The sequence below is a fragment of the Monodelphis domestica genome, chromosome 4 (genome assembly GCF_027887165.1).
Source record: "Monodelphis domestica isolate mMonDom1 chromosome 4, mMonDom1.pri, whole genome shotgun sequence".
Taxonomy (NCBI): Eukaryota; Metazoa; Chordata; class Mammalia; order Didelphimorphia; family Didelphidae; genus Monodelphis; species Monodelphis domestica.
Window position 1 is genome coordinate 255,343,021 of NC_077230.1, and position 18,145 is coordinate 255,361,165.

Consider the following 18,145-nt stretch of genomic DNA (forward strand, 5'->3'; position numbering starts at 1 on the left):
TACCCAGTTGACTTGGGCATATTCATAATTTGGGAATATATTCCCTGGCGACCACCTTATATTTGATTTAAAAACCAAGACAATGTAGTGAAACATATTTCAGTGGTCAAAATTACTCACCCACTCTTATATCTATCACAATTTATATCTTTAACTCTTTTAATCTACTACAGTTTATAGCAGACAACTATTTTAAATATCACAGTTTATGGCAACCACGAAGTTGGTGAGAAAACCCTCAAAAGACTTCTGTGAAATCTCTTTCCTTTATCTCTTTGCTTTATTACTTGACTATCAGTCAGTTTTGTTTTCTGTTTTCAACTTGGCTTCAAAAATAAAATACATAGGATTACAAAGGAAATTAATAATATAAATTCATGGACCATAGGTTAAAAAAATCTGAAATACACGAGCACCTCAGATTTATATAATTTTTTATGGTTTAGGTTGAAGGAGTAGACTTTTCCCCTTTGGTTCCCAAATACAAGGAGACCAAGGAACAATGAGTAGAAGCTGCAAAGCAGCAAATTGAGGCACTGTCAGGAAGAGCTTCCTAAGCAGTGGAGCTGCCAAAAGTGGAACATGTAGCTCAGGAAGGAATGAATTTTCCCCACCCCATATATTTTTATGCTAAGGCTGATTGATCACTCATTGAATTTGTTGTAGAAGAGATTCATTTGTGAGCCTGAGATGGACTAGATAACTTGGAAGTTGTTTTCCAAATGTGAAATTCTGTAATTCTGTGAACTCTCTGAGGCAAGTCAGCCTTCAAATAACATTTATTTGGCATCTACTATATGACAAGTATAGTGCTAAGCTTTAGGCATACAAAGAAAGGAAAAGGCAGTCACTGATCTCAAAGAGTTCATAATCTACCAGAAGTGATGCACAAACAAGTTATACTTAAGAAAATTTGGGGCCAGTCTTCAAAAGAAGGCACTAAGATTAAGAACTACATAAAGGGCTTCCTGGTAAACTTGGCAGCAGTCTAGACTCAAGACTTGTCCTCTCCTCAGCACCCACCAATATAGACTACCTCAAAAGATAAAAAAAAAAAACAAATTCATAAGAATAAGGGAACTCTACAGTAGGGCACAGCATTGAAGGTACATGGGATTTGGGTATTTCCACATTATAAGGGGGTGTAAAAGCTCCCACCAAAAATGTGAGTTGATCTACCCTCTCCCCACTCCATCTATGGAGCCAGAGTCAGGGCCAGCATGTGCCAGAATCAGCAAGTGACTGAGGGGCACCTCTAGAGTGAGTAAGGGGCACCTCTACATCATTGAGAGTTGACTAAGACCACCAAAGACCTACCCATGAGAGCAGCTACACCTGATACCCCAGTAGGCTGAAGACCACAGGTCATAGATGCTCACAGGAAAATAGCACAGAGAAGGGCAGCAAACAGGAGAAGCTGTGCAGATTCAATAGCTTGCATCAAGCAAAATCCTTGCTCCTTAGATCCATACACAGAGAGCCTGCCCATCTTACTCAGATTTCTGACTAAAAAGGAAAGGAAAAACCTCCACAGTAATGGCAAAATGTGTCCAGGAGCAGCAAACTCCCTCCAAGAAACACAGGAAGAAAGGGTTGACCTTGGAAAAATTTTACAGAAGAAAAACCCAGGTTACAGAGGAAATACAGGAGGAAATTCAAATAAATCCAAAACCTTCCCCCCAAAATGGAAATTGTCCACAAGCTCTTGAAGAATTTAAATTGGGGCTTATAAAAAAGATGGAAGCCTTCTGGCAAGAAAAGTTGTAAATAATTCAAAGAGAAAATAACAGTTTAAAGAACAAGAACCCCCAATTGGAGAAACAGCCAGAAGCCACTAAAAGCAGGATAGACCAAACTGAAAAGAAAAATCAAAAGATTATAGAGGAAAATCAGTCCTAAAACACCAGAATTTGGCAACTGGAAGACAATGAACTTGCAAAACAGCAAGAATTAATAAAACAAAGTTGAAAGACTGACAAAATAGAAGAAAACATAAAATATCTCACGGACAAGATGACAGATCAAGAAAACAGATCATGACAAGAAAATTTGAGAATAATTGCTCTACCTGAAAAGCCAGAAATAAACAGAAATATTGAAATCATACTACAAGAGGGTGGGGGGGGGGGGAATAGACATTGAAAGAGTTCACAGAACACCCTCTACACTAAATCCTCAAAAGACAACTCCCGGGAATGTAATTGCCAAATTTCAGAGTTTTAAAACTAAGGAGAAAATTCTACAAGAATCCAAAAAGAGACAATTCAGATACCAAGGAGCACCAATCAGGAACACACAAGACCTGGAAGCTTCTACACTAATGGATCACAAGGCTTGGAACATGATATTCAGAAAGGCAAGAGAATTGAGTCTTCAAACAAGGATCCATCAAAACTGACTATATACTTTCAGGGGAAAGTATAGGCATTCAACAAAATAGAAGATTTCCAAGTATTTGTAAAGAAAAGACCAGAACTAAGTTGAAAGTTTGATATCCAAAAACAAAGATCAAGAGAAACATGAAAAGGAAAACAAGAAAGAGAAGGAAAAGGGGAAAATGTTTTTTATTCAAACTTTCTTCTTTAAGGGCTATAATTAGATCAAATTATATATATACATATATACATATATATTAATATATGGGAAAATGTCATGTGTAACTCTCAAAAATTATATTCATGATTGTAGTAATTAGAAGAATCATTCACAGAAAGAGATTGGGGTAATAAGTGCTATAAGATGATATGCAAAAGAAGAAAAAGGGAGGGGAGAAACAAAGATGGCATCATGAGATACTTATAGAAATAAAATAAATAGGATAATTTTTATTACACAAAGATACGCATGGGAAGGGGAGGGGAACAATACTCTTATAAGAAGGAGAGGAAGAGAGTGCTAATAAGTAATACTTAAACCTTACTCAGTGAAATCAACGCTGAGAGGGAAGAGCATCTAGTTCCATTGGGATCTTGAATTCTATCTTATCCTACAGGGAAAGTGAGAAGGGAAAACTGAAGGGGTTAGGGGGAAGGGAGTACAAAAATGAGGGAGAGTGGGGAGGGAACTTAACAGACCCTCAAAAACAAGAAGGGAACACAAATGGAGGGGCCAGAAAGGGAAGCATATTAAGGGAGGAGATTAGGGGGATTGATTAGAAGTAAACAACTGGCTTAAAAGGATATAGCAAAAGAAGAAAGGACAGAAATAGGAGGTGATGTCAAAATGCTGGGGAATACAAAAGAGACAATCATAACTTTGAATGTGAATGGGATGAACTCACCCATAAAATGAAAACAAATAGGAGAGTGGATTATAATCCAAACTCCTACCATATGTTGTCTACAAGAAACACAACTGAGGTGGGTAGATACTGACAAGGTTATCAAAGGTTGGACATAACCTATTGGGCCTCAACTGACAGAAAGAAGGCAGGAGTTACAATCATGATATCTGACAAAGCCAAAGTAAAAATAGATCTGATTTAAAAGGATAGGGAAGGTAAATAGATCCTGATAAAAGGGAGTATAGACAATGAGGAAATATAAGTAATCAACATGTATGCACCAAATGATATAGCATGAAAATTTCTAAAGGAGAAACTAGTGGAATTTAAGGAGGAAATAGGTAGTAAAACTATACTAGTGGGAGACCTGAACCTACCACTATCAAATTTAGATAAATCAAATAAAAAATAAGAAAGAGGTAAGAGATATGAATAAATCTTAGAAAAATTAGAGTTAATAGACATATAGAGAAAAATAAATAGGGACAAAAAGGAATACACTTTCTTTTCAGAAGCACATGGTACATTCACAAAGATTAACCATGTACTAGGTCATAAAAACATGGCAAACAAATGCAGAAAAGCAGAAATAATAAACACAAGCTTTTCAGATCATAACACAATAAAAATGATGATCAGTAAGGGTACATGGAGAGGCAAATTAAAAATTAATTGGAAATTAAATAATATGATTTTCCAAAATCGAGTAGTTAGATAACAAATCATAGAGACAATTAATAATTTCATTGAAGAAAATTACAATGATGAGGCATCATTTCAAAATATATGGGATGCAGGCAAAGCAGTACTCTGGGGTAAATTTATATCCTTGAGTTCATATATTAACACATCAGGGAGGGCAATGGTCAATGAATTGGACATGCAAATCAAAAAACTTGAAAGCAAACAAATTAAAAATCCCAAGAATAAAACTAAATTAGAGATTCTAAAAACTAAGGGAGAGATTATTGAAAATGAAAGAACGATTGGACTAATAAATAAGACTGGAAGCTGGTATTTTGAGAAAACAAACAAAATAGACAAAGTACTGGTCAATTTATTAAAAACAAGTAAAGAAGAAAATGAAATTAACAGCATCATAGATGAAAAGGGAGAGCTCACCTCTGATGACAAGGAAATTAAGGCAATCATTAAAAAATACTTTGCCCAATTGTATGGCAATAAATATGTCAATATAGGTGATATGGATCAATATTTACAAAAATATAAATTGCCTATATTAACAGAAGAAGAAATAGAATACTTAAATAATCCCATCTCAGAAAAAGAAATTGAACAAGCCATCAAAACATTCCCTAAGAAAAAATCCCCAGGGCCTGATGGATTCACAAGTGAATTCTATCAAACATTCAAAGATCAGCTAATATACAAACTATTTGACATAAGAAAAGGGGGAGTTCTACTAAGTTCCTTTTATGACAACAATATGGTACTGATTCCAAAGCCAGGCAGGTCAAAAACAAAGAAAGGAAACAATAGACCAATCTCCTTAATGAACATAGATGCAAAAATATTAAATAGGATACTAGCAAAAAGACTCCAGTAAATCATCGCAAGGGTTGTTCACTATGATCAGGTGGGATTTATACCAGGCATGCAAGGAGGGTTCAATATTAGGAAAACCATCCACACAATTGACCATATCAACAGGCAAACCAACAAAAATCAGAGGATTATCTCAATAGACACAGAAAAAAACCTTTGACAAAATACAACACTCATTCCTATTGAAAACACTTGTATGTATAGGAATAGAAGGGTCTTTCCTAAAATAATAAATAGTATTTATCTAAAACCATCAGCCAACATCATCTGCAATGGGGATAAACTAGATGCATTCCCAATAAGATCAGGAGTGAAATAAGGATGCCCATTATCACCTCTATTATTTAACATTGTACTAGAAACACTAGCAGTAGCAATTAGAGAAGAAAAAGAAATTGAAGGTATTAAAATTGGCAATGAGAGACCATACTATCACTCTTTGAGGATGATAGATGGTCTACTTAAAGAATCTTAGAGAATCAACCAAAAAGCTAGTGGAAATAACCAACAACTTTAGCAAAGTTGCAGGATACAAAATAAACCCATATAAGTCATCAGCATTTCTATATATCCCTAACACATCTCAGCAGCAAGAATTAGAAAGAGAAAATCCATTTAACATTACCCTAGACAATATAAAATACTTAGGAATCTATCTGCTGAGACAAACACAGGAACTATATGAACACAACTACAAAACACTTTCCACACAATTAAAACTAGATCTAAACAACTGGAAAAACTAACTGCTCATTGGTAGGATGAGTAAATATAATAAAAATGACCATTCTACACAAACTTATTTACTTATTTAGTGTCATACCCATTGAACTACCAAAAAAACTTTTTTACTGAATTAGGAAAAAACATAACAAAGTTCATTTGGAATAACAAAAGATCAAGGATATACAGTGAAATAATGAAAAAAAAAATGTGAAGGAAGGTGGCTTTGCAGTACCAGATCTCAAACTATACTATAAAACAGCAGTCATCAAAACAATTTGGTACTGGCTAAGAGACAGAAAGGAGGACCAGTGGAATAGACTTGGGGTAAGTGACTTAAGGAAGACAGTTTATGACAAGCCCAAAGATCCCAATTTTTGGGACAAAAATCCACAATTTGATAAAAACTGCTGGGAAAATTGGAAGACAGTGTGGGAGAGATTAGGTTTGGATCAACACCTAACACCCTACACCAACATAAACTCAGAATGGGTGAATGACTAGAATATAAAGAAAGAAACTCTAAGTGAATTATGTGAACTCAGAATAGCATACATGTCAGACCTTTGGGAAGGGAAAGATTTTAAAACCAAGCAAGACTTAGAAAAAGTCATAGAATGTAAAATCAATAATTTTGATTACATCAAATTAAAAAAGTTTTTGTATAAACAAAACCAATGTAACCAAGATTACAAGGGAAGTAAATAATTGGAAAACAATCTTCATTACAAAAACCTCTGACAAAGGTCTAATTACTCAAATTTATAAAGAGCTAGATGAATTGTACAAAAAAAATCAAGCCATTCTCTAACTGGTAAATGGGCAAGGGACATGAAGAGGCAATTTTTATTCAAAGAAATAAAAACCATTAATAAGCACATGAAAAATGTTCTAAATCTCTTATAATCAGAGAGATGCAAATCAAAGCAACTCTGAGGTACCACCTCACACCTAGCAGATTGTTCAACATGACAGCAAAGGAAAGTAATGAATGCTGGAGGGGATGTGGCAAAGTTGGGACATTAATTCATTGCTGGTGGAGTTGTGAGCTGATCCATCCATTCTGGAGGGCAATTTGGAACTATGCCCAAAGGGTGATAAAAGAAAGTCTACCCTTTGATCCAGCCATAGCACTGCTGGGTTTATACCCCAAAGAGATAATAAGGAAAAAGACATGTACAAGAATATTCATAGATGTGCTCTTTGTGGTGGCCCAAAACTGGAAAACGAGGGGATGCCCTTCAATTGGGGAATGGCTGAACAAATTGGGATATATGTTGGTGATGGAATACTATTGTGCTCAAAGGAATAATAAACTGGAGGAATTCCATGTAAACAGGAATGACCTCCAGGCATTGATGCAGAGGGAGAAGAGCAGAACCAGGAGAACATTATACACAGAGACTAATACACTGTGGTATAATCTAATGTAATGGACTTCTCCTTTAGTGGCAATGCAGTAATCCTGTACAAGTCAGAGGGATCTAAGAGAAAGAACAGTATGCACATTCAGAGGAAAAACTGTGGGAGTAAAAACATCAAAGAAAAACAACTGCTTGATTACATGGGTCGAGGGGAATATGGTTGGGGATGTAGACTCTGAATGATCACCCTAGTGCAAACATCAACAACATTCTTATCACGAATGTTGAAATTGGTTCTGATCAAGGACACATGTAATACTCAGTTGAATTGCAGGTCAGCTATGGGAAGGGCAGGGGGAGGGGAGGGAGGAATAGAATATGATTTTTGTAACCAAGGAATAATGTTTGAAACTGACCAAATAAAATAAAAAAAAAGGAATACAAAAAGTTTTTTTTAATCCCAAACTATGTATTAGTATCGATTCCAAGGCAGAAGAGCAGTAATGGTTAAGCAATGGGGGTTAAATGACTTGCTCAGGGTCCCACAGCTAGGAGGTATCAGCCCAGTTCTGAACCCAAGACTACTGTCCCCAGGCCTGGATTTCTTTCCACTGAGCCACCTAGCTCACCCTGTGAAAAGTTCCTTGTAGAAGGTGGGATTTTATCTGTCCTATGAGGGAAGTCAGGGAAAGTTAGAAGGTGGAGATGAGGAGGGAAAGCATTCTAGCCACGAGGGACAGTCAGAGAAATGCTGCCAGGAGATGGCATGCCACGTGTGAGGAACTGAGAAGATAACAGAATCATTGGATTAAAGAGTATATGGCTGGAAGTAAGTTATTAGAAGATGGAGAAGAAAGGAAGGAGTTAGGTTATGAACATTAAAAGCTAAAGGGGGGCAGCTAGGACGTTCAGAGGATTGAGAGGCAAGCCTAGAAATGGGAAGTACTGGGTTCCAATTTGACCTCAGACATTTCCTAGCTGTGTAAGCCTGGGCACTTGACCCCAGTAGCCTAGCCTTTACTGCTCTTCTGCCTTGGAATCAATACTACGACAGAAGGTATGAGTTTTAAAAATAAAGGAGAGGGGGAAAAAAAGAAAGAGGAGGGAGCCTGTACCTAGGCATGGCATTCTGAGATGAGCAGTCTAGGGCCCTAACTCATGCATCAAGTAAGCAGCAAGTTCATAAGCATGCAGCAGCAGCTTTGGTACAGCTCAGACCCCAAGAACAGAACAGGGTCTCATTTCCCCCCTCCAGCACTAACATTCTAAAGCCAATTCTGTGCCTGCGTGATAAGCACGCAATATGCATTCATGAGCTTTACTTGTCTTTCACTAACTAGTCTTCAATGCAACATTACAAGATGACAGGCCTTATCTTGTGAAATACTGACTTAGTTTCACACCATATGTTTAAAAGGATTAGTTTTTTCCAGTGCCAAGGATGTTACAGGAGAACGAAATACACTGTTATGATGAGAACCACCAACAGCTCAGTCTGTAACAGTAAACATCATTCAATTTTCCCTTTGTAGCTAAATCTAAAGTGGCACCGCTGATGTTTGCTAACTTTTTTCTAATGCACAATATGGGAAGAAAATACACAAATCTGTGCCTATGCCATATTTTTTTCTATGTTGGTGCTAGTAAATAAACTACCTTGTTATTGTTGTGCAGAATTATGATGTTATTTCAGATATATACACTGTGGTCTTAAGTGTAACATCTGAAACAATTAAAAGGTTGCTCATTTAGTCTCTAATTACCTTTCAATCATTAGTTATCTTAAGCAGTCAACCTAGTTCTGGTTGACCTGTGATTTCATCATTGTGGGTAAACTTTTTCCACCCATGTAGACTATAGTTTTCTAGGTTAGAATCAAGTGGTGGCACAGTGGCATTGGGTCTAGAGTCATAAAAATCCAAGTTCAAATCCAGACTCATATACTTACAATAATAAAATAAACTTGTATTAAGTACTTACTACATGCCAGTCACTGGGCTGTCACATATCAGCTGAGTGATCCTGGGAAAATCACTTAATCTCAGTTTCCTCAAATATAAAAATGGGGATAAAAACAGTTGTTGTGAGGATCAAATGAGATAATATTTGTAAAGGACATAGCACAATTCCTGGCACATAGAGGGTGCTAGTTAAATATTTATTCCCTCTCCTCATATAGGGAACAACTTGTCCCTAACACAGTTTTAGTGAGTTGCTTGGAAAGAACAAGAATTTAAATAAGAACGTGGATGTTGAGCTGGGAGGAATTTTAAAGGCTTTTTAGTCCAATAGCCTCATTTTACAGATGAGGAAATTGAGGCTCAAAGAGGGTAATTGTCTTGGCCAAAGTCCTATAAGTAGTAAATAGAAGACATCAGACCCATCTGAACTCAAATCCAGTTATCTTTTCATTGTACCACATTGTCCAATGTCAGTGTCAGAGGCAGTACTGGAATCCAGTTCTTCCTTACTCCAAAGTTGACTTTTCAAAACAATATGGCACTGTGGATAGTGCCGCAGACTTAGATTCAGGAAGAACTGAGTTCAAATGTGGCCTCAGTCACTAAATAGCTGTGTGATCCAGGATAAATGATTTAACCTTCATCTGCCTCAGTTTCTTCACTTATAAAATTGGGATAATAAAAGCATCCAATTCCAAGAGTTGTGAAGAGAAAATGAGATAATATTCATAAAGCACCATGAAAACCTTTTAAAAGGGGACATAAAGGCTAGCTATGATTATTGGCAATTAATATTATGCCTCTCCATTTGTTATTAGATAGCAGTAAACACTCCTTAGACATGACTCCACATGGCTTAGGATGGAGAAACATAAAAACAGCTTTTTGTTATCTAGTTGATAGATACTCTAATTACCATTTTAGTATGGTTGTGAAAATTCTTGTATCAGTGTTGACTGAAGGTCCTGCCTTCATTTTTTTCCACATTGAGGAAAATTAGGATTCATAAATCTATAAATAGAAAGGCTTCTGCTCTTCTCCCTTTTTTATTGGTGTAATTCTCCCAATAGTAAGAACTACACTAATATGCCTTTGAATAACAATAAAATAATTACAGGTAGGCAAAAATATTTCAATTTTTCTCAAGGCAGGAGAGACTGAGTTTAATGGTATAGACAGAAAAATTAGTCTTAGAGAAGAATAGATATACTTCTGTGACCACAGGGATTAGAATCATAGAATAGTTGGCAGCAAGTTTTTTTTTTTTTTTTGTTCAACTCTCTCTAAAGTAAAGGATCAGACAATATTCAAGAAATCATGGATCGCCAATGTTTCTTACAGTTGTTTGTTTATGGCCATAATCACTGATCATTACTTGTCATTCTACCACTTTGTTTTAATTGAAAAATCAGTCACCAGCATTAGTGAAACTTTTCTCAACATGGTGTACTAAAACAGCAGACCTGGAAAATCCATAGATCACAATGTGTTTTTGGTGGAAATGTTATCAGCAGATTGGTCTTCATTTGCTTCCCAAATTGGAACAATTCTGGGTCTTACTTATATATATAGATCCAGTAAGGGCATGACATTTATCTCTGGTACTCTTTTACATCTTTTTTTTTTGTTTGTTTGTTTCTACAAAGGAAGGTCCCTTGGCATTGGTGGGGACATTCATATTTAGTTTCTTTGTATTTATCTAGAATTATTTTTTGTCCCTTCTTTTCTGCTTGCCAGGATGTCAAGATGTTAATGATTCCTGGTCAGAGCAGTTTTATTTTAATTTTAGACTTTGTAATCCCAGAACTTATCCTAGTTCTTGGCATATAATATATACTTAAGAGATGTAAGATTGTACTGAATTGACTGAATGCAATAATACTGTCTTAAGGTTCAATCTATGATAATATTTCAGTATCATTTTTATACTGCTTGTTGATAGTGCATATTTAAATATGCTAATATTATCTACTAATATTAATATGCTACTAATGTTAATGTTGCTCTTGTGGAAGTAATTGCCACTCCTGTGTAGCTGGCTGAGGAAGATTTTAAAACAAACTTCTAATTAGAAGCAGTTTTAAAAGGGGGAAACTGCTGGGCAAATAAGGCTGATAAGCATTCACTATTACTTCAATTGGCTGTGAAGAAATTATTTTGTAAACTTTCAAGTATTATAAAGTGCTTAGTATGGTGCCTGACAAACATTAGGCACTTAAATATTTATTGACTGACTATATACGGGCTATTATTTTTAGCCAGTCAAATATCAAGCTCATTTGTATATTTGTTGCAACTTTCTTTTCTAGAACCTCCAGGACCTAGTAGACATATAGTAGGACCATTGCTCAGCACACAAGAGAGATTTAATAAATATTAAATTGAATTTCTTTTCCAAAGCTATTGCAATTGTTAACATGCAATTGCTGAATTGAATTTTAAAAAAATTGTAAAAACTGATTATGTGCTATGTGTTTTAGGTTTGGGGTTTATAGAGACTAAAAAAGAGGAAGCAGAAAAATCTCTACCCCCAAGGAGTTTACATTCAGAAGTAGGAGTTTATAGACTCCTGAAAGAGATTTCTGTCCTTATTTTTACAGCTGTGATACAGCAGACTGTTGCAATTAAGAAGACCTTTACTTTTCCCTGTCTTTTCTGTTTAATATACTAACTTTTGCCTAATCATTTAGATTCTCTGGTTCTTTGTTTCCTCATCTGTCTAACAACAATAACAATACCCAAGAAATGAGATAACATAGTCCTTCTTCCAGTGCAATGACACTTTTCTTCTACTCTTAAGAGGCAAACATGGCCAGAATGGGAAGTGCCTGGGGTTAGTAACCTGGCTTCAAATCTGGATTGTGTATAATCCTAGTCCTTTGATTTTGAGCTGGTCATTTAAGGTGTTGGAGCCCTAATTCCTTTATCTGCACTCTCTTTACCTTGCTGTTTTATGGTGAGAACCAAGAGAAATAGATATAGACCTCAAGGGGAATGAAATCTAGGTACAATTCACCACGTCTGTAAATTGTTAAACATCATTTGAAAAGAAAATATTAATGGAATGTTTGTTGTCCATTTTGTTTTATCTTTTAAAAAAATTCATTTGCTTCCCTTTGCAGAGGTCTATGGTGTATGTGCTGTATATTTCAGAGCAGGGTGGTGGCATTTATAGGTGGGGGGTACAAGGAAACTGCAAGAGTATAACGGAAAGACAAAACTGGAACCTTTGGAACGCCTGGACTTCCTTCTTCGAGTTGCGTACGGAAGAAAACCACCCTGAAGAGAGACGGGTTTGATGCTATTATCGAAATACCTGAGTGAGGGCAGAGCCTGGACCTCAGACACTGTCTCTGCTTTAATCCCTTCGAATTCGTCCCGTCCCAGCAAGCTCGAGTCCCAGGGAGGAAGCACCAACTTCACCCCAGTAGTTCCAGGGACCCATTTGGCTCCCTTTGAAGGTGGGACAGACAACCGGAGCATGACGCGGGTTGCGGGGGAAGAAGGCGGGGAAGCGGGGGGCGGATAGTCTTGGTTGACATAGTAACTCTTCATCACTCTGACTCTCTCCAGGGTTTCTCTCTTGAGAGCGAGAGAGCGGGCTTGGCTCTCTCAGTGACCCCGCCTGCCTGCCCCGGCTCTGCCCTGCCCGGGGAAGCAAGGAGTGCTTGTGGCTCCTAAGGTCCGCCGGGTTGGTAGAGGAGAAGCTTAGGCCCCCTTCCTGTCTGGTCTCTGGATTGCCTTGCTGGTCAGGAACCTCAAGCAGCGTGCGCCTATCTCCTCGCATCAGTGCTTTCAACCCTTCTCTACAAGAGTCAGCCAGTTCTGCATTCAGCAGGGCTATAAGGCAAGCCCTCTCTCCAGCACGGGAAGCTGAGACTTCATTTGGAGGTATCTTAAATCCCGTGTTCTGTCCTGAGGACTCTAGGCTGCAGCGAGAGCCAGGGCTTACTGCCCCAGGGTGCTCTGTGACCGTCCTGGCTAAGCACGGGCCATGAATCAGGGCTCTCCCTATGGCCCTCGGAGGGTCTGCACTCCTGGAACCGGGACTCGGCGCAATGAGAGCCAGGACTACCTGCTCATCGACTCTGAGCTATGTGAGGACAACTCCCTACAGCAGCCCACTGCTCTTCCTCCCTATGGCTACTATCCTTGCATGTGAGTGCTGGGCACTGTCCAGGGGCGGGAGTTCAAGAGGTGCGGGCGTGTATGAGCCTAAGTGTGTGTCTTCCTGTATAAAGAAATAGAAAATAAGGCAGAGATAGAGGCAGAGGTGAGATAGAGAGTTAGAGGCAGAGACGTGGTGACAGAGTAAGAGAAGACAGGTAAAGATAAGATATTTGTAGAAAGACATTGACAAGCTGTCTCTAGTAGCTTATTGGTGGATGCGTGTACCTATGTGTGTTTTGAATGTTTTGGCTGCATGTTTATGTGCTTGTGTTCATCTGTACTTAATTATGCTAACTTTCCTCCAACCTTGTTTTGCCACCTGAGGGTGCATTCTGTTGAAAAATAAAAGGACCACATACTGTGCTCTTTTCCAGTTTTTCTTTTCCAGATAGGTTTAGTAGTTAAACAGGAGAGAAGTGCTAGAAGAACTTCTGTAGCTTTTGTGTGCTGGATTGGGTGCTAGTAGAACACTCCCCGTGGGCTGAAATTCGAATCTATACTTGGTCTGTGTCTTCCTTTCCCTACCTCTTATTCTAGGTGGCTTCTTGTCCTGCAGTTGATTCACTGGAGCTGATCAGGTTGGACTCCCCTGAAAATCTTAAACATTGATGGATGAAGACTTTGAATTATATCACCATACACCCAAATATCTTTCCCACCACATTCCTTGGGAAGATAGTCATATTTAAAGCATCTTTTTTGATCATAAGCAAAAAATATCTGTTTGTTGGTCTTGGAAACATTTCCCAAAGATCCAAATCTGTTTTCTCCAGCTGTGGGGTGTCATGATGGGCACAGAGCCCTCATGGTACTTAGAGAGTTAATATAGTGAAATAAAACCTTAGTTTTTCAGGACAAAAAACTTCAGAAGGCCTGGAAAAGTCTTTGGGGTTGATGCCAACATAAGGTCAAGAATACTGGAGAGGGCAGTACCCTTATTCTAGGGATTAATAGTTAGAAGTTATTTAAGGATTTGACTTTGGCAGAAAGAAAACTAGAGAAGATTTTCCTTCTTCCTCCTCACAACTCTCTAGCATAATTATGTATGCCCTTTGGAGACTATGTTTCTTCTTTACCCCCAAAGTGCCCACCCTTTTGTTGGTAATGTTTCCTGATCCTTTACAATGTAGTTTGTTAATAGAAAAGTCTTGCTCTATTTCTGGAAAGACTAAGATAATATCCTCCTATGAGGTATCTGAAAAGCCCTTTGTGATTAATGTGAGGGCACCCAAACTGACTATGGCTTTCTGGAAAGGCAGTTTATACAATGCAGAAAGTGATAAACTAGGCCCCCTGATCAGTGAAAGTGCCTGTATAGTACTTTTACTTCGGATGAAAGTTGATCCTTCTTTTCTGTTTCCAAAGAACCTACTCTCTAAAACCCAGAGTGACCTGGCACCTTTAAAACTGTGGTCTTGAGGCAGCAGTAGTTACTGATTCAGAAATGCTGGCTTAAGATAAAGAACATCAAAGAAAAGTTTTCTTTCCAATTTATTTATTAATACACTATTAGAATTTAATGTATTTCCCATTGCTAGTTGATGATGACTGATTTTTAAAAGTTACTTTATATCATGAAGTCCAAAAATATTTATCCTCTCTAAGGTTACTTTTCATTTACCACAAATGTAATTTCTATACACCTATCAATTTACATGCTATTTCTTAAGGACAGGCACTTTTTAACTTTCTTTGTATCCTCAGTGCTCAACACAATGCCTGCCACTACTTTTTTCTCACTCCAGTCCATCCTCCATTTATCTGTCAAAGCAATTTCCCGAAATCTCAGATTTGACCATGTTATCTCCATACTCAATAAACTTCAGGTCTCTCTATACTCTCAGGATCAAATATAGCTTCTGCTTGACAATCAGCCATAATTAACCCCTTCCCCCCCCCCCGTCAAATTTTCTACACACACACACACACACACACACACACACACACACACACACACACACACAGATCCAATGACACTGGGCTTCTTGTTCATCACAAGATACTTTATTACTCAGCTTTGGACTTTTTCTCTGGTGTCTCTCAGACCTAGAATTCTGTCCATCCTCGTCTCTGCCTCTTGTCTTTCCTGACTTCCTTCAAGTTCCAACTAAGATAATATCCTCCTATGAGGTATCTGAAAAGCCCTTTTTCTACAGGAAGATTTTCCCAATCTTTATTAATTCTAGTGGCTTCTCTCTGCTATTTCCTGTTTATCCCATATATAACTTGCTTGTACATACTTCTTGTTGCCATCACAATTAGATTGTGAGCTTCTTGAGGGCAGAAACTGTATTTTGCTTCTTAATGTATCCTCAGTGTTTATCTTATAACCTCGGATATAGTAGGCAGCATATAAACATTTTTGACTGATTAATACACTGTAAGTATTTAATAAATATTGGTTGATTGAGTGATATCCATTTATTATTCATTTTGCAAAGTACTATAGACTTCCCTATGGGAGGCAGATCTTACAGATTATTTAATACAAATCCTTTAGACTACAGATGAAAAAACTGAGGCCCATAGAAGTTAAATAATTTGCCCAAAGTCTCATAGGCACTAAATGGCAGAGTTAGGATTCAAAATCAGATCATCTTACTGATTCCAGCATTCTTTCTTTTCCCTATTATTTGAAGTACAAGTAGATGAACCTTTAATTATATATAACTTAGTTCAGCAAGCATTTAGTGAACATTTCGATAGGTAAGTTATTTAGCTAAGTTTGAGAGTAACAATATAATAGTTAAATAGTCTGATACCAGTTATCAGCTATCCACGTTTATATAGTACTTTCTTTGCAACATCCATTGGGATAGGTAGTACAACAAGTGTTTTCCCCATTTTACAGGTAAGGGAAATGGGATGAGAGAGGTTAAATGACACACAATTAGTAAGTTGCATAGACTGGACTTGAAAGCAAATTTTTCTGACCCTAAATGCAATATATTCCCATAACTAAAAAAAAATAAGCAAAAAGAATACTTCTTTCATTAGGCTTCACATTGGGGACAATGTTCTCTAGTTATTTATTATCATCTTTGCCACTTTAAATATAACTTTTTACTGTGAGAAATGAATGGTTAGAGTAAATTTTGTGGATTTCAAAGGTATAATTTGAGAGGAAGTTATTCAAAGACCTTAGGTAATTCCTTTGACCACTGACATATTTTTTTTCTTTTGCTTTCTATATGTGTATGTGGTGATTTAAATGGCTTATTTGGTTCTGTCATAATTAACTACATCCTACTTACAGTCTGTTTTCCCCTTTCTCTGGCCCCAGCTCTCACAAAAACTCAATAGAATGTAAACTCGTTGAGGGCAAGGATTATTTTGTTTTTGTCATTGTATCCAAAGCATATAGTCCAGGGCTTTATCAATCCTTGTCAAAATAAATTAAAATGAATAATTGGGGAACAGTTATATGGCTCATAACAATCCTGTGTTTCTATGTTTAAGCTCAAAATCCCCAAGTAGCATAATATTAATGTTAGAGACTTTCTCATCCCTATAAAGGTCCAGGTATGCACTTTGGGCCTATATTTACAACTCAGACATGGAGCCCTTCTGTTCACAAGACACCATTCCCTAGCTTCTGCATTCTGAAGCTGAGAACATAGTTCTTGCAAGAACATAGTTCATAATATTAAGGAATACGATTTTTATTAAATGGAGGGAAACAAAATAAATACTTATTTAAGCAACCTTTACTCACCAAAATTAACACACTCTACATTTATTTTCTGTTCAGGTTATAAGGAATTCAATTCCCTGCCCCACTTGTACTGTCTGGCCCCAGGTCTTTGTTGCCTAAAGAGGATTATGCCAGGGAATGGGGGGGCACCTGTGTTTCTCTTTTTCATTTCAACTTCCCAAAGATCTTCATGGATGGATCCATAGCATATATAACCTTTTCAAATATGGTTTATGAGTTTCTATAGCTTCCTCCAGTTCTTGAATAACAATTCCTTGGTTAAAAAAAATTAAGGCATGTTTTTGTTACCTCTTCACCTCTCCCCCCAATGGGTTGAACTGAATAGCAGAAAGATGAGCAGAAATTACTTAACAAATTGATTTCAAAGAGCACAAGTACATAATGTATGGAAAGAAATTTGAACATTTGCAAATTCCTGTAAAGAATGTTACTTTTACAGAACCCATGCTTTCTAAAGATAAGTTATTATTTTATTTGCTATAGGTTTCTTCATCTTTTAGTTTAGCATCAAAGTTGTCATATTAGTTTATATCTTGGACTCTTTTGGTGAGGTTTAATTTTTTTCTGTGAAGTATCCTGTGTTTTAAACACTTGCATTCTTTTCCTATCAGTCCATTCTTTGTTCTATGTTACTAGCTCATCATCTGTTCCTCATATCCTAGTCATTGTTTTCCCCCAAAAGATTTCCTCTCTCAGTGTACACTCAGTAAGCTTATTTCTCCTTTTTTCCCATGGGCTCAAATACTATTTCTATGAATATGATTCCCAAATCTACATATGCAGCCTTCTCTTCTCTCTTATGCTCCTGTCCTACATCACCAATTCCCTAAATTAATCATCTGAAAGAATTAATAATCCCAACATCAATGATTTCAATGATTTTCTATTATTTCCATGTTAAAAGACATACTCCTCCCTTTTTCTTTTTTAAGTTGTTCATAATATATCTGCAGCCAATTTTTCCAGAGTGATTTCACAATTACTTCCCCTCACATATCTCTTTTTAAACCAAATAGGTCTAGTACATGACATGTCATGTCTCATCTCTGTGATGGAATTCATTTTTTTGACTTCAGCTTTTGGAATCTTGATTTCTTTTGAGGCTAAGTTCAAGTGTCATCTGCTACATAGGCATCCTTGCCTGATCTCTTCAGAGAACAGTGTTCCTCATCTAATCACCTCCCCCACAAATGAGCTCTTTTCAGACCTATGCTTATCTGTGGAAATAGAGCCAGCAGATAATTTTGTTGTCTTGTGGATTAATTGTGCCCAACTCTTTGTGACCCATGACTCCATTTGGGGTTTTCTTCACAAAGATACTGGAGTGGTTTGTCATTTCCTTTTACAGTTCATTTTATAGATG

General features: G+C 37.2%; 1 protein-coding gene across 1 annotated transcript in view; it reads left to right on the forward strand.

Moving 5' to 3' along the window:
- Positions 1-11,960: 11,960 nt before the first annotated feature.
- TRPC6 (transient receptor potential cation channel subfamily C member 6) overlaps positions 11,961-18,145 on the forward strand; it is a 166,533-nt gene continuing 160,348 nt past the window's right edge. The window contains exon 1 of the mRNA XM_016433881.2: positions 11,961-13,055. Coding sequence (XP_016289367.1) covers positions 12,892-13,055 — 164 coding nt within the window. The 5' untranslated portion in view covers positions 11,961-12,891. The remainder of the gene's footprint in view (positions 13,056-18,145) is intronic.